Source organism: Saccopteryx leptura, chromosome 12, assembly GCF_036850995.1.
Source record: "Saccopteryx leptura isolate mSacLep1 chromosome 12, mSacLep1_pri_phased_curated, whole genome shotgun sequence".
Taxonomy (NCBI): Eukaryota; Metazoa; Chordata; class Mammalia; order Chiroptera; family Emballonuridae; genus Saccopteryx; species Saccopteryx leptura.
In genome coordinates, this window is record NC_089514.1 from 34,552,171 (window position 1) to 34,569,411 (window position 17,241).

General features: G+C 37.4%; 1 protein-coding gene across 2 annotated transcripts in view; it reads right to left on the reverse strand.

Annotated features, from left to right (window-relative positions):
- Positions 1-17,241, reverse strand: part of SLC25A40 (solute carrier family 25 member 40) — a 37,057-nt gene that overhangs the window by 5,510 nt on the left and 14,306 nt on the right. Inside the window, exons 5-9 of one of the 2 annotated variants that reach the window (XM_066354070.1) lie at positions 9,921-9,988; positions 7,881-8,005; positions 6,670-6,843; positions 3,185-3,294; positions 549-630 (exon numbers count right to left, since the gene is read on the reverse strand). In XM_066354070.1, the coding sequence (XP_066210167.1) occupies positions 549-630; positions 3,185-3,294; positions 6,670-6,843; positions 7,881-8,005; positions 9,921-9,988 (559 nt within the window). The remainder of the gene's footprint in view (positions 1-548; positions 631-3,184; positions 3,295-6,669; positions 6,844-7,880; positions 8,006-9,920; positions 9,989-17,241) is intronic. The other variant, XM_066354071.1, reaches the window with a different exon arrangement.

The following is a 17,241-nucleotide window of genomic DNA, read 5'->3' on the forward strand; positions in this document are numbered from 1 at the left end:
CGGGAGATATGGTCTCAGTTCATTGACGCACAGATCATATTCCTGCATGAAACTGACCATCACATTTTCTTTTTTTGCTTGGAGATAAAGGATTGGTATAGCTGAGCTATGGAATTGAGGTGATTTACTTCTTCAATAATATACAATGAAAATGAGAAAAAAATATGGGCTTTTATCACATAAAAATGCAGTCTGCAACAGAAACATGTCTGCTAAATAGAAATGGTCCATCCGTGAAGCAGAGTAACACGTTAAAGTGACTAACAATAATGATGGAAAATTAAGATACAAGGCTTACTTAATTAAGGTTTATACTTTTGAGTTTAAATAGAGAAACATTAATTAGAAAAACAGTGATAGGTAAGAGTTAAGTTGAATTAAAGAAGATGGCTCCCTGCTACCAGTGTGAATGAGGATGCACAGTCACCTAAGGAACATTTTCGAAACACAGAACCTATTAAATGAGTCCACTGGCATGGCGCTCAGTTTTCGGTGTAGTGGAAAATTTTCATGGCATCCTAAAAATGTTTTAAACTAATTAAACTTACGTTTTTGACATTCATCCACCCAAAGTTGGGTCTGCTTTTGTGTTTTCACCACATCAAACGGCAAAGTCGCAACAGCTGCAAACTATTAAAAGTAAAATTGATTAATTTAAATCTGCCTTTGAATTTTTCCTAAAATTACAGTCTTTTAATTAGCACATTATTTAATACTGGAAGTCATAACTAAACTGAAACTTAAAATAGACACATGTCTTATGTATTGCTCCCAAAATTCAGGAGTAAGAAAACAGTTTGAGAAAAGTTTCCCTCCTCTCCTGAGGTCACACAACTACTAGTGGCAGAGACAGCATGCCAACGATTCTCATGAGACCTCTCTGACTTGAAAACTAGTGTTCCTAATCCCTGACTTTCCTGTGTGTTCCATTATTCCTTTACTGTTGAAGGTATAATACATATTTTAAAGTAGAAGATTTCAAGTATCTAACAAGCATTTTTTAACATTTTTATTCATTTTTAGAGAGAGAGGAGAGAGAGAAAGGGGGAGGAGCAGGAAGCATCAACTCCCATTTGTGCCTTGACCAGGCAAGCCCGGGGTTTTGAACCAGCGACCTCAGCGTTCCAGGTCAATGCTTTATCCACTGCACCACCACAGGTCAGGCTCTAACAAGCATTTAAAATTTTCTAACAAATGTTTAAAAAATAAACAATAATTAAGTTTAAATAAAGAAAATGGATTGAACTTTTAGCTCTACATAACTTTTTATGGATTTCAACACATCAAATATGGTTACAGTAATTCAAAAATAACATGTATGAAAACATCTCAAAATGAACCAACCTAACAATTATTTTCATAATGACCTAATTAAGCAAGAAGTAATTAAATTCCCTAAGTATGTCCCATAAGGTCCTGGCTTGGTAGCTCTCAAATGGTTAGAGTGTTATTCCACTGTGTCCAGGTTGTGGGTTTGATCCCCAGTCAGGGCACATACAAGAATCAACCAATGAATGCATAAATAAGTGGAACAAATAATCAGTGTTTCTGTTTCTCTCTCTTTTCTCTCTAAAACCAATAATGATGATAAAAAAGAATACTCATAATAATATAAAAGCCATGCACAGTGAAATGTTTTTTGTTATTTTTTGCTTCTGGATTTACATTTGGTCAACATGCTCATAAAATGATCCTTAAAATCATTCATATATATTTTATTTTATCTGAACAGTGTTGATTTAAGATCTTAAAATGAAATCAGTTTCAAAGATTTCAGGTAAGAAATCAATTATTGTTTATCCACCTACACAATCTAGCGTGTAGTAGCAAAACCAGCAACAATGTTCTGAAAGCCTCTGACATTTTCTAAAATGTGCCCTAGCTCTTCTGTTTTCTGACCCGAAGCCTGGACACTGTCCACTGACAGACTTCTGTTGCAGAGACAAATTTTTATGTGAAAACAGTCAAAAGGCAGCAATATTTTCTAGATCATTAAAAGTTTTTAAAATAATTTTTAAATAAAAATTTTATGTGAAACAGATGTAGTAAAATCAAACTTTCCTTCATATTACTGGAAAGCTGGAAATACACGCTAGAGCCATTACTAAAGTTTTTTTTTTAGATATTAAGCATGTATTTGTAAGTTAAAAATAAAATTGGTGCTGTAATTCCAATTGATAGGAATTACTAAAAATAACATGACTAAGATATTAATTATAAATTAAATACAATTGTTACATTTAACCACCCTACAAATAAGAGGGATACTGAGAAGATTTTGCTGGCATTGTAACTATTTAAATTTCTGAAAGTAATTGCTTTTTCCTCAATTGCTTATAATCCACTAAGTTTAATTAGATCTCAGATCTGGGAATATTCATAGCTCAGTTTTGAACTCAGTCACAGTGGTTTTCTTAGCCCAGGCTTTCTGATACAATTATTCCAGTATTCTCTTGCAGGTGTCATCACCTCACTTATGCTTTTCACTTGTTTTCATTGGTTCCAATATGTCAGCCCCTACTCTAAGTCATCACAAATTCATTTGGTAAGTATGTGTACATAAGAGAACTCTGTGGCCAACAGCATGGTGATATGAAGCTGCATAAAGTCTACTACATGACTTCATTATGTGGACGAGTGGGAGAAGGCAAACTCTCCGCTACCCAAGAAATGGACCTTTGTGATTCCTCCCTTTCATATGTCATTTTTGTTACAATTCTTTTAAGAAGTACTTAGCCAAAACGTTCCCAAACAAACAGAAATCAGCAGAACAGAATGAAATTATTTTTATTCTATGTAAATAAACATTTGAGATAACACTCCATTAAATACGACCTAACCAGACCCGGCATTTAATGAACAAATTACAAAATACCTTGTAATAACAAAGTAGTATTTAAACTATTTAATTATCATGACTGTAGTTATCTAACAAATCTCAAAGTTGTTCAGAAAAATAATATATTTGTAATACAATAAAAAGATACAAAGTGCATTTTAAAATATCTGAATGGCTAGTAATTTATTTCCTCAAAGTAGGATAGTAAATACTTAGAAAATTTTAAAGCAGTGCAGCTCAAAAGTGCTATCTCAATAGGTATGAAATGCTATATAATATATTTTTCTGTTTTAATAAGACAATTGCCATTATTCTGGCATATTAACAACAAAAGAATAAACTTACAGAACCAGACAATGCCCCTGAAGTAAAGTTGATCATAAATGTCGGTTCATATAAGCCAGATTTCTCACACAACCACTTCTTTAAAACTTCATAGTTATACCAGTACATTGCTATAAAAGCAGAATGAAATGAATGCATATTTAGAAATGAAATGCAGACTTTCAAGAAAGTATTTATGAGGTTATATATTAAAGGAAAAGAGACATTCTAACTTTGACACATCTTGCTTTCTGTTTAGACACATACTAGGTGAGTTCAAAATAAAAAAAAAAGGAACCAAGTTCTCAGTAATCTTCTAGCAATCTTATCAATAAAAAGAAAAAACTATGCATCAATAAAGTAATTCTAAAACCTGACAAAAACTATGCATCAGTGGAAAAACTATGATTCAAGGAAGTAATCCCAATACCTGACAAAGACAGTAGGAGAAAGGAAAAGTATAGGCCAGTCTCATTCATGAACCTCGGTGTAACAGCCTACAAATATTGAATAAGAAGAAGCAACTGAAGTCGGAGGTATTTCATAAAATATACTCTATGACTAAATGGGTTATCTGAGAAATGCAAAGGTAGCAAATCTAACCAACCCTTGAGATGCCATACACGGTGTTGACAGCACCACAGGATTAATTTTATTTAAAGAAAACAAAAAACCTTCTTGGTGAACGAGTTAAAAGAAAAATTCTTCAATTTGGTAAAGGGTATGCATCAAGAACCTACACCAAAAATAATTTTTGACAAATAACAGTACTACTGCCTTTAGAAGAAGGAAAGCGATAGGGATGCAACACTATCATTGCTACTACTCAAAATTTTACTAGGCAGCCCAGTAAGATAGAAAAATAGAAAAGCCATGATTAAAAGTGAGGAAACAAAGTAGTTATAATTTACATATTATTGTCTATATAAAAAAGGCCAGAAGATATCCAAATTAGAATTTAGAACAGTTTTAAAAGTACCTGAGATAAGCTAGTAGAGAAAAATCCTAAATTTAGAAAACACTTAAAAAAAAAATAGCTACCAGAAGTTAGGGATGAGTGGGTGGGTGTACGTACAAATAAATCCTTTTTTAAAAGTGATATATAACTTTTATGAAGAAAAAGTTAAATCTCTACTAAACACTTTAAAGAAGAATTATATAATAATGATATTCCTAGGGTAAAAAAATAAGGCAATATCAAGTTTTTTATAATGCAGGAGTAATTTAGACAATACTGTATCGGCACAGGGTTAGACAAAATGGCCCATGAAACAGATCCCAGCAGACATGAAAACTTGGGATGTCAGAGGTGACAGTGCAAGTCACTACAGAAAGCAGGGCTATTCAGTACATGACGCGGGGTAACTATCACTTGCAGGGGGAATGCAATCGAATACTTACTTCCCTCCACAACCCAAAGAAATTACGGATAAATGAATGGCCGATGAAACAGTGCCTAAGCTCAGTAACAAGCAGAAAAGTGTAAGTGAAAGCAAAATAATCATTTTAAATTACTAGCTAAACACACATTAAGAACTGCGGCAACAGAAGTGGTAGAGAGGGTATGAAGTGGGCTGGGAGGTGTGTAGATCTGCACAACCACTTTAGAAAAGCTTGGTATTACCTAATAAAACTTTAAATGTCTATATGGATGTGAACCAGCAAATCTAATATGGAGAAATTCTTGTATCTGTATACTAAGACTTAAAAATGTTCACTTGTGGCCCTGGCAGGATGGCTCAGTAGTAGAGCGTCAGCCTGGCGTGCAGAGGTCCCGGGTTCGATTCCCGGCCAGGGCACACAGGAGAAGCGCCCATCTGCTTCTCCACCCCCCCCTCCTTCCTCTCTGTCTCTCTCTTCCCCTCCCGCAGCCGAGGCTCCATTGGAGCAAAGATGGCCCGGGCGCTGGGGATGGCTCCTTGGCCACTGCCCCAGGCGCTAGAGTGGCTCTGGTCGCAACAGAGCGATGCCCCGGAGGGGCAGAGCATCACCCCCTGGTGGGCAGAGCGTCGCCCCTGGTGGGCGTGCCGGGTGGATCCCGGTCGGGCGCATGCGGGAGTCTGTCTGACTGTCCCCATTTCCAGCTTCAGAAATATACAAAAAAAAAAAAAAAAAAAGTTCACTTGTTTACTCACACATAAACGCGAGTCAAAATTTAAAAAAAGTTCAACATAAAAATAATAAACCTTAAAAAAATAATAAACCTTAAGAAAATGATCAGTGAAATAAGCATTTTTAAAGTTCAAAAATAGGCAAAACTAAATAATATAGTGTTTAGCAATAATATACATGTAGTAAAACTATTTTTAAAAATCAAATCAGTAATAAAGATTCAGTATAGGAGCTACCAGTGGGGATGTGACAGTGGAGGATAATACATGTGGTTTCATGATTTTAAAAATTGCAATGTTCTAGTTCATATACTGAAGTGGTGAGTTCACAGGTATTCATTTTATTAGTATACTTTATAATTTATATTGATGTTACTTTTTCTGTGCCAAATACCATATAATATAAAAATAAAAAACAGGCCTTGCCTGGTGATGTAGTGGATAGACTGTCGCCCTGGAATGCTGAGGTCGCCAGCTTGATCCTGAGGTCACTGGCTTGAAGCTGAGGGTGATGGTTGAGCCCAGTCAGGGCATGTATGAGCGGCAATCAATGGCACAACTAAGTGGAACAAAGAATTGATGCTATTCTCTCTCTCTCCCCCTTCCTATCTCTCAAAAAATAAAAATAAAAAACACACCAGGGCTAGGAATCTCTGATTAGTTACATACTATATGTTTCTAATCAACATAGTGACTGATGACAAAATGTTGAAGAAAAATACTGAGAAGGGAAAGACATGGAAATGTGAATGAGAGAGCCAAAGAAAAGGACTGTAACTCAAAAGAACGCAAGCAGAATATGAATACAAATGGCTTTTTTAAAATTTTTAAAATTTATTCATTTTAGAGAGGACAGAGAGAGAGAGAGAGAGAGAGAGAGAAGGAGGAGGAGCGGGAAGCATCAACTCCCATATGTGCCTTGACCAGACAGGTGCAGGGTTTTGAACCAGTGACAGTGTTCCAGGTTGACACTTTATCCACTGCGCCACCACAGGTCAGGTTAACACAAATGTTCTTAATAATTATTTCGTTTGGGTCACACATGAAAACTCCCATGACACACAAGAGAAATAGTATGAATTACGGACATTCTACAAATCATTTGTTAGCTTTACAACTTCTTTTTTGTGATTTTTACCCTTTTCATAATTCAACGAGTAGTACAATTTTCTATCAGATTTATAACAGTTTTGTTTAGAGGACACTCACTTAATGAGGAAGATTTTTATTTTGATAATTATCTTTGATAACTGAGAACCCAACACTGAACTAGGAGTTTGTGATGATTAAATAAGATAGCTCACCCATAGCCATAGGGATTTAAAGTTTTAATATCATATCTAAATAAGACAAAGCCACCTGAAATGCAGCAGAGACTAATAAAAGCAGCCCTACCTGAGAAGGGTACATCTCTGAGAACAGTGGGGACCCAGCCCCTCCACAGGGAGATCCAACCATCTCCAGACACTTTCTTGCTGACAAATCGATGCAGCTCTTTGTAAGAAAACTTCTTGGATTGCATCTTGGTTCTTATCAATTCTAATGGACTTATCACAGTTACTGCTCCAACTAATACAAACAAACAAATATTAAAAAACAAGAAGAGAGCCATGAACTATGCAAACACACGTGCAAAATTAATAGCTAATGCCTTTCATATTTTAAACTTCTGAAATGTCTGCAAGTCTTAAAATCAAATACCTAATGCCAACATATTGGTGTAGTTTTTTATATTTTACTTGATAAAGTTATTTCCTAAAGTCTATTTTCATATACCTTACTCATTTTGGTTTCAACTCTTTCAAAGGCAGTTCCAGAAATATTATACATCACCTAGAACTACTATAAAAACCTCACTCCAACTGCACAGAGGAAAATGTTCTACGCTACAGAGAGGCAAATTTCCTTCTGATTAAACTCTGAATCTCAGTCTACAAGAAAAATGGTTCAGGACTTTGACATCAATCTGATGTCAACCTAAAATCTAGAATCTTAAGTCTAAAATCCAAAATCATTCTAAAGTCTCTGTCCAAGATTCTATAGGGATGGGTTGATCCCATCTCATTCTAATGGCAATTACCATACCATGTGACTTCTAGAATATAAATATTAACTAGTACAAACTTCAAATGTAAAATATATATTACCAAATACTCTGAATTTTATACAAGCTCTCTGTGAATGTCAAAAATTTAAAAGAAGCCTGACCAGGCGGTGGCGCAGTGGACAGAGCGTTGGACTGGGATGTCAAGGACCCAGGTTCAAGACCCAGAGGTCGCCAGCTTAAGCGAGGGCTCATCTGGTTTGAACAAGGCTCACCAGCTTGAGCCCAAGGTCGCTGGCTTGATCAAGGGGTCACTCAGCCTGCGGTAACACCCCCCCAGCCACCGGTCAAGGCACATATGAGAAATCAATCAATGAACAACTAAGGAGCCGCAACAAAGAATTGATGTTTCTCATCTCTCTCCCTTCCTGTCTGTCTGTCCCTATCTATCCCTCTCTCTGACTCTGCCACAAAAAAATAAAAAAAATAAAAAAAATAAAAAAAAATTAAAAGAAGTTTTAAACAGAAATCAAAAGGAAAATATAGTAAACATATTACTTACGTCTGGCTACAATTCCAGCAACAATTGGTATGCTTCCTTCATTTTCTCTGATTTGAGATCTCAGGAGAGCAGATAATTGATCATAGCATGTAAAATAAATAACTGTGGCAGGAACTGCCATTACTCTGGTAGAAACACACAAACAAGATCTGAATTAAAATTTTAAAATGCTTAAATATATCATTAAATACAAGCTAAATTCCTTATATTTTGTATAAGCTACAAATGGTAATGAATCAGCTTATGAGATCAATTTTTCTTTTATTTTACAAATTATTAAGTAGTAGGCTGCAGAAAAATGTAGGTATCTGACCCCTAGAAGTTTGCATTCTAATTGTGTTAAGAAGTTAGAGTACCAGTCAGATCACAATTAGGGAAAGATAAATGAGGGTACTTCTTTATTTCCTAGACTTGTTTGATCTGTTTCTGGTTTTCCAAATCTTCCTTCCCAATTATATTTAAAGTAACATGAAAATCGCTGAAGTAAAAAGTACAAGAGCAATCATACAATATTTTTGAACTATGAATCACATACCATGCCTGCTTACAAAACTGGAAATAAATTACACTTAATGACACCAGACTTATAGATACTAGTATTGAGGAAATTCCCATGACGTTCTTTCAAATGAAAGAATCAAAAGGGAATTAATTAAATTAAACATAAAGTTGCAGGCATTGTTATGTGATAAATATTACCGCAATAGGAAACCAGTCTATGTTTATGGACGAACTAAAGGACATTCACAGACCATACTTTGAAATGCTAATGTTCTATATAACAAACATTAACTTTATAACCGTTGGCAGTGTTTAAAGTATACATCTCAAAGTTGACTAATTTGCTCCATCAAAAGATAAATTAGAAAGAAAACGAGGTATATAAGGGCAAGTTATTAGCTGGGGATTTTAATTCAGCCTTACTAGTATATCACATTAATTCATATACTAGCTAGTTAGTAGAGAATTAAAATTATCTGGAAAAGTATACTTATCACAGTATCTCATTATTTTAGTAAATTAACAAAAAGTCAAACGCCAAACTCTTAACTTCTGAACATGAATAAAAGTTATGCTTATGCACCAAAGACAACACAAGCCTGGTTGTTAAATCTTATATCTGTCCCGGAGGGCGTATTCGCATGCTTGACCTTCGGCCAACTCCAAGAAATTTAGCCCTTCGAATATTCCCTATTACAAGGTTTATCTGTATAGCTGGAGCACTAAGCCAACTTGTCCAGGTTGATCTGTGCAAATGAGATGATTTTTGGTAAACATTTTACATGTCTGGTGTTTGGGTAATCAGTTGATCACAAACACAGAATGTGCCTATGACATCAGCCTTCCATAAAAGGCCTAGACTCTAAAATTCAAGTGTGTTTTACGGGAGAAGCGTTCACTTGCTGCTGCAGTTCAATGCTGAAAGCATGAGCACATCCTGTGTGGTGTCAGACGGGAGGTCTCTGGAGCCTACTGCCTGGTTATCCTCTTGTGTCTATTTTCTCTTATTGATTGTGCTTCGTGTCTTTTTGCTCTAATAAACAGAAGGCATGAGTATAACCACCTCCAGGTCCCATAGGTCCTCTAGCAAATCATCAAATGTGTTGGTGGTTGTGGGATTCGCAAAACAATGTTTTAAAAAAATGAAGCCTGACCAGGCAGTGGAGCAGTGGATAGGGCATCAGACTGGGATGCAGAGGACCCAGGTTTGAAACCTCAAGGTTGCCGGCTTGAGCGTGGGCTCATCAGGCTTGAGCCCAAGGTCACTCGCTTGAGCAAGGGGTCACCTGGTCTGCTGTAGCCCTCTGGTCAAGGCACATATGAGTAAGCAATCAATGAACAACTAAGGTGCTGCAACGAAGAACTGATGCTTCTCATCTCTCTCCCTTTCTGTCTGTCTGTCCCTATCTGTCTCTGTCACAAAAAAAAATAAAAAAAGTTCTAATGTTAAAAATGCACAATTTTGTCTAATCATGCTGATTACAAAAATAAATAAAAGACAACCATCATTTAGAAAAAAAAAATTAAATTTCAACTTACAAGGTAGGGGGAAGGCCACTCCACAGGGATTTAATGCCCTCATTTCGAATGATTTTTAAAAAAGCATCCTAAAATTATAATAGAATAAAGTAGTCAGAATATATCTTTAAGCCTGATAAAACGTTTATACTAACAACTGACTGGTACTTTGATTCTCTCAAGTGTTCATTTCTAACATATAAGCTCAGATTTATGTGTGGACAATCTTTTTTTTTCAAAGGAATTTTCCTCAACTTTCAAATACAAGTAAAGCATTTCTGGATTATACTTGCTGCTTATAGAAAGTCTGCATTACTCACAGCTTTTCAGTTTTCTAATTAGAACTAAGAAACCAAGTTCTTCAAAAATTATTATTATTATTTTCTTAAGTGAGAAGAGGGAAGGCAGAGACAGACTTCCGCATGCGGTGCCCCGACCAGGATCCACCCGGCAAGCCCCCTACCGTGTGATGGTCTGCCCATCTGGGGCCTCTGCTGCTTTGCTCAGCAACCCAGATACTTTAGCGCCTGAGGCGAGGCCATGGAGACATCCTCAGTGCCCAAGGCCAATTTGCTCTGATTGAGCCATGGCTGCGGGAGGGAAGGAAAGAGATACAGAGAGAGACAGAGAGAGAGAGAGAGAGAGAGAGAGAGAGAGAGAAGGGAAAAGAGGAGGGGTGGAGAAGCAAAAGGTTGCTTCTTCTGTGTGCCCTGACCAGGAATCAAACCTGGGATATCCATATGCTGGGCAAATGCTCCACTGCTGAGCCAACCATCCAGGGCCTCAAATATTATTATAAATAGAAAGTAAAATAATGGCAGAGAATTTGTCAGATGAACTCTTCTCACTCATTATGAATTCTGAGAAAATATCATGTACAATCAATATTTGAAATCTCAGGAGAGGAAGCAAAACCAGGCAACAACAGAAGGGAAGTCTGCAGTTCAAGGACAAAGTGCAACGAGTGAGATGTGTGAACCTGCAGCTTTTGCCTGTGTGCAAAAACAGCGCGTTTAGTTGCTGGAAAGGGCAAGCACAGAGTCCAGGCTGCAAGAATAACCAGACAGTCAGGGGGAATCCTGGAAAGGAAGGCACGACAAAAGGCAGACGCCCCCGAGTTTGCATACAGGATCTGCTACAAACTTGGCTTACAACTAAATCACACAGTCCCAGCAAAAGACAAGAGTCCTGCAGCCCACCAGAGGGCGCCTAAGTTTGGAGTCTGAATCCAGCCAAAATTAATGGCCTTCCAGAACAAACCCGACTCTTCAGAAGACTAAAAAAGAATCCAAAGTCTTCATAATAATCACTCACAGTATCCTCTTTCCAATCAAAATTCATTAGACATAAAAAGAAACAAGAAAATGTGCTCATACTAAAAAAAAAAGTAAAGAGAAACCAACACAGATGATGTAGATGAGACAATTATCAGACAAGAACTCTAAAGCAGCTATTATAAATATGTTCTGAACTTAAAACATGATCTATGCACAGGAAATGAACAATTTGTAATTTCAGCAAAAAAAGTTACTATAAAAAACAGCCAAATGAAAATTCTATACCTAAAATGAGAAATTTACTAAGTGGGCTTCACTTAGCAGAATAGAGACAGCAAAGAAAGAGTCATTGGATGTAAAGATCGACCTTATTCAATCTGGAGAAGGGAGAGAAAAAGAATGAGGAGAAACGAATAGGGCTCAGAGACCCGAGGGGAGGTAGGGTGAGGCAAAGCAGGTTTACAGTGTGAGTACATGAAACACAGACTTTATTTTTGTATTATTATTAATTATTGTATTATTTTTCATACAAAGAACTGTAACCATACTTTAGCAGCACCCTGCACACAATAATAAAACAGGCTTATTTGAAGTCATAGATCAAAAAGAGGGAATGGTATAGGAAATTACCTGATGAAATTATGGCAAAATACTTTACCAAATCAGTGTAAGATATCAATCTGTAGAGCCCCAAACCTTAAAAACATCCTGGGCAGAATAGAAACAACCCCCCCCCTGGGGGCGGGGTCCCGGCCAGGTGGCTGGGTTGGTGCGTTGTCCTGATGCACCAGGGTTCCGGACTCAATCCCCGGTCCAGGCACATGCACGAGGTAACCAGTGAATGCATGAATGGGTGCAGCAACAGGTCGATGTTTCTCTCTCCCTCTTCCTCTCTCTCTCTCAAATCAATATATTAAAAATATTTTTAAAAATCACAAAATACATTTAAGAGAAAAGATGATACAAAAGAAGACTAACTTGCCTGACCTGTGGTGGCACAGTGAATAAAGCGTCAACCTGGAACACTTGAGGTCACCAGTTTGAACCCTGGGCTTGCCTGGTCAAGGCACATATGGGAATTGATGGCTCCGGTTCCTCCCCCATTACTCTCTCTCTCTATCTTTCTCTCTCTCTTCTGTAAAATGAATTTTAAAAAAAGTTTATCTAAATAAAAAGAAGGTTAACTCATCAGACATATGGGAAGCCAAGGCAATGCAACAACATATTTAAGGTGCTGAAAAAAAAATCAAGCCAGAACTATAAGCAGACAAAATATGCTTTAAAATGCAAAAGAAAGACATTTGGGATGAACAGAATTTGGAAGTATACACTGCCAAAATACCTTTATTAAAGGAATGCTGAAAGAAGTTCTTCACAATGAAGGGCCATGATGCCAAATAGTAACTAAGATCTTCAAAAAGGAAGTACTAAAAAATGATAAGTATGTGGGCACATATAAAACATATTTTTCCTCTTAACTAGTTTAAAAAAAAACACAATACTTTTAAAATAAAAATATAACAGTGAATTGTGGATTTATATATAATGTTCAAAGATGTTCCATACCTGAAGCAACAGCACACAGGAAGAGGAGGGTGTTAAGAACTATGAAGGGTCGCCCTGGCCGGTTGGCCCAGTGCTACAGTGTCGGCCAGATGTGTGGATGTCCCAGATTCGATTCCTAATCAGGGCACACAGGAGAAGTGCTCATCTGCTTCTCCACCCCTCCCCTCACTTCTCTTTCTCTCATTTCCTCTCCTGAAGCCATAGCTGGCTTGGAGAGAGTTGGCCTTGGGTGCTGAGGATGGCCCCATGGCCTCCTCTTCAGGTGCTAATAAGAGCTAGAGCAATGCCCCATCACCCCCTAGTGGGCTTGCCAGGTGGATCCCCACCGGGGAGCATGTAGGAGTCTGTCTCTCTGCCTCCCCTCCTCTCACCAAATAAAAACAAAACAAAACAAAACAACTATGAAGGGTCTAACAAGTTCGCCTGGCATGGTATGACAACTGGTAGAAGATGAGAATCTCTGGAGTAAAAGATGAAGGCAGTTTATTAAGCAGCCAGAATATCACATTTTTCTGCCGATTCTCTAAGCCCCAGTTTCTAAAAGGCAATGTGAAAAAGGCCAGATGACACTTGAACACATATGGACTGCATGACAGGAGATGAAATCTGAGCTGGGAAACCCAAATCATTTACAATAGGCACCAAGAACGCCTTCCTGGTACTCTGGGGAGTAACACTGTATCTTCCAAGGCTATTCACTATACACAATCTTTGAAAAGATGGTTAGGGCTAGACTGTACCTTGCTCACAAGATGTGCAGAAATGTGAAATATATTTGGAGAATTATCTCTCTGGAAATGGGACTACATGTAGAGGAATCAATTCAATATTATTATAATTCAACTAATCCAAAAGAAGACAGAAGCACACAAAAAAACCCCTGACTAGCCAAAAGCAATAATGAGAAAGCACAAAATAGGAGGTATCATGCCCCCAATCTCAAACTACACTACAAAGCTATAATAATCAAAACAGTGTGGTACTGGCAGAAAAACACACAAATAGAACAATGGAACAGAATAGAGCCCAGAAAGCTAGTTTATATGGTCAACTAACCCATAACAAAGAAGGTAAAAAAATACAATGGAGCAACAACCGTCTCAACAAAGAGGTGCTGGAAAAACTGTAAAGATACCTGTAAAAAAGTAAAACTGGACCACTCTCTTACACCCTATACAAACATAAACTCAAAATGGGTTAAAGACTTAAATTTAAGTCCTGAAACCATAAAACTCCTCAAAGAAAATGTAGGAAGTAAATTATTTGATATCAGTTTGAGTAGTATCTTTTTGAATACAACCTCTTGAACGAGGGAAACAAAATAAATAAATGGGACTTCATCAAACAAAAAAGCTCTTGCACAGCAAAGGAAACTTTTAACAAAACTAAAAGACAACCTACTGAATATGAGAATATATTTGCAAATGATACATATGATAAAAAGCTGATATTCAAAATATATTAAAAAAACCTCATACAACTCAACAACAACAAAAATCCAATTGAAAAATGGGCAGAGGACATAAAAAAATAATTCTCCAGACATCAAGATGATCAATAAGCCTGACCAATGATGGTACAGGGAACAGAGCATCAACCTGGGACACTGATGTCTCATGTTGGAAACTGTGAGGTTGCCGGCCTGAGTGTGGGCTCATCTGGCTTGAGCGCAGGCTTACCAACTAAGCACAGGGTTGCTGGCTGGAGCGTAGGATCGCAGACATGATCCCACGGTCACTGGCTCAGCTGGAGCACCCCCTCCCCACCGTGAGGGCATGTATGGGAAGCAATCAATAAACAACTAATTGCTACAACTACAAGTTGACACTTACCTCTCTCAAAAAAAAAAAGAAAGAAAAAGATAGGCAATAAATATGCTTAACAGCACTAATCAACAGGGAAATGCAAATCAAAACCACAATGAGATATCACTTCAAACCAATGAGAATGACTATTATCAAAAGTGAACAAATTAACAAATGTTGAAGATGTTAAGAAAATAGAACTCTTGTGTACTGTCTGTTGGACTGTAAACTGATGCAATCTCTATGGAAAAGAGTATGGGGATTCCTCAAAATACTAAACATAATTTACCATACAATCCAGCAATTCCAGATACGGGTATTTATCCAAAGAAAATGAGAACATGAATTTGATATCTTGTGTCCATTGATAAATGAATGTATAAAGCATACACACAAACACACATGCACGCATACACACACACAGAGGAATATTACATAGCAATAAAAAAGAATGCAATCTTGCCATATGCAACAATATGGAAGGATAGAGGGTATTATGCTAACTGAACTAAGTCAAGCAGACAAAGACAAATACTGTTTGGTTTCCCGTTAACGTGGTATCTTAAAAAACAAAACAAAAACAGACTCAAAAAAATAGAGCCCAAAGAGATGGTACCAGAAGGGAGCAGGTGAGGGAATGGATGAAAAGGGGAAGGGAAATATAGTCAACAATATTGTGATAAATTTGCATTGTTCTGAATGATTCCTAGAATTAGTAAGGTGATCACATTGTAAGGTATGAAATTGTTGAATCACTATATTGCATACCTGAAACTAATATAAACAATAGAATATTGTATACCAACTGTAAGGCCAGGAGCTGCCATCGTGGCCATTCACATGCAGGTTTGCATTGGATTTGGACAGTTGGCAAAGAAACAATGGAGCCAAGAACTGGTGAGCCATCATCTTTAATCCTAGCTTACACCCAGCTGGCAAGTAAAACACACACTGGGCTCCAAAACCCACTCACATTCAGTGCTCACAAAGCTACTGACTTATCCGAGTTTTCTAGAATCAAAGGTTTCTAGCTCACCAGATTCATTCACCTCTGTTCCCCATCTTCTTCCTTCTCCCTGCACAAACTCTGCACAAACTGGCTTCTCACTCAACACTTCGCCATCTTGGCTGCTTCTCCTGGCCTCCTCCATATGTATGGCCTTTCTCTGCTCTCTCTGCTCTCTCCTCTAATGATAATCTCAGGAACCAGGAGAGCAAGCTACTGTTCTGCCCTAGTTTTATAGTGTAGAAATCAAAACCTTTAATCCAATATACAAAATAAGGAAGTCTCTGATACAAAGTCACTTATTTGAGGCATAATTGGATTGTACCACCCCACATCAAAAAGGGTGGGAAAGGATTAGTCCTAAAACCAAGCCCCAGGCTACAAGGATCCTGCTTGCCCACAGCCCGCCCCAGCGACAGACTTCCATGTGGCCAGCGCCATCTTTAACAAAATGAGCATAATATATTTTATCTGCCCAACACCAACCACACCTAAATTAAAAAGAAATTAAATAGGAGAAAATCTTCCGGGCCAAGGGTAAGTAAAGAGCTCTTAGATGTGACATTTTCTATGCCCTATAAAAAAACTGCTGATAAATTAAACTTAATCAAAATTTAAAACTTGACTCCACAAAGATGCCAATTAAGAAAATAAAGACAAGTTAATAGCATGAAAAATTATTTGCAAACCACACTTTTGTGGACAAAAAGGGGGTATGTATAAGTTCAGTAACTAAAAGAAACCTCACAGGGTGATCTGATCATAAATTCTAAACGGGCAGGTCCACCCCAGGCATTCTGCAGTAAAATATTTACCCTTGCCTTAAGCAAGTCCTGTTTATTGCTTTTGTGCATCTAGGTTAACACCTTTGAAATGTCTCTTTTCAATCATGTAGGAAATATAGACCCAAAGAAAGCACTTAATCTTGTTAACAATCCTATAATCCAGTATGCTTTCTCCACCTTCAGGTAATCTTCCTTACTTCTCTCCTTAACTGCAAATGCATAAAAACACTACAGGCTGTCATTCTGAGAAGCATTTTTCTCAGTCTGTTGAGATGCAGCTCCAGGTATATCCTCTTTTTGACTAATAAATTCATAAAAGTTACTTAGGTCAACAAACCCTAAACACGCAACTCTCATGTGACCCAGACACTGCAGTCCTGAGCATCTACCCAGAAAAAGACGTTATGATTTATAGGAAGAAATATACATTTTGATCGTTGTCCATGGTTTCTGGCACTTAGCACCTAAAATTCTTAAAATTTCCTGAGTGATAAAGAGCAATGGAAGCATCTTTCGTTCTCAGATTTGATCTTTTGTCCTTTGTCCTCAGTCCTGAAATAGCTCCAGATAAAGGTGTAAGGAGTATCGTTTGCTATGTTATTCATAGTAAGATCCTTTCAACCACACCAGTTTATGTTAATGAGGTGAATCTTGGAGAGCCCCTAGATAAGCACAAGGTAGGGGCTGGTTGCCAGGGGAAACAACCATGTAATACTCGTATACCTGGGAGATACCTCAGGCTCAGCTCCCGACCACTGCAATAAAGCAAATACTACACTAAAGCAAGTATCACACATTTTTTTTGTTTCTCCATGTATATACATGTTTAATATACATGTTTACACTACACTGTAGTCTATTAACTGTACATGAGCATTATGTCCAAAAAATGTATATACCTTA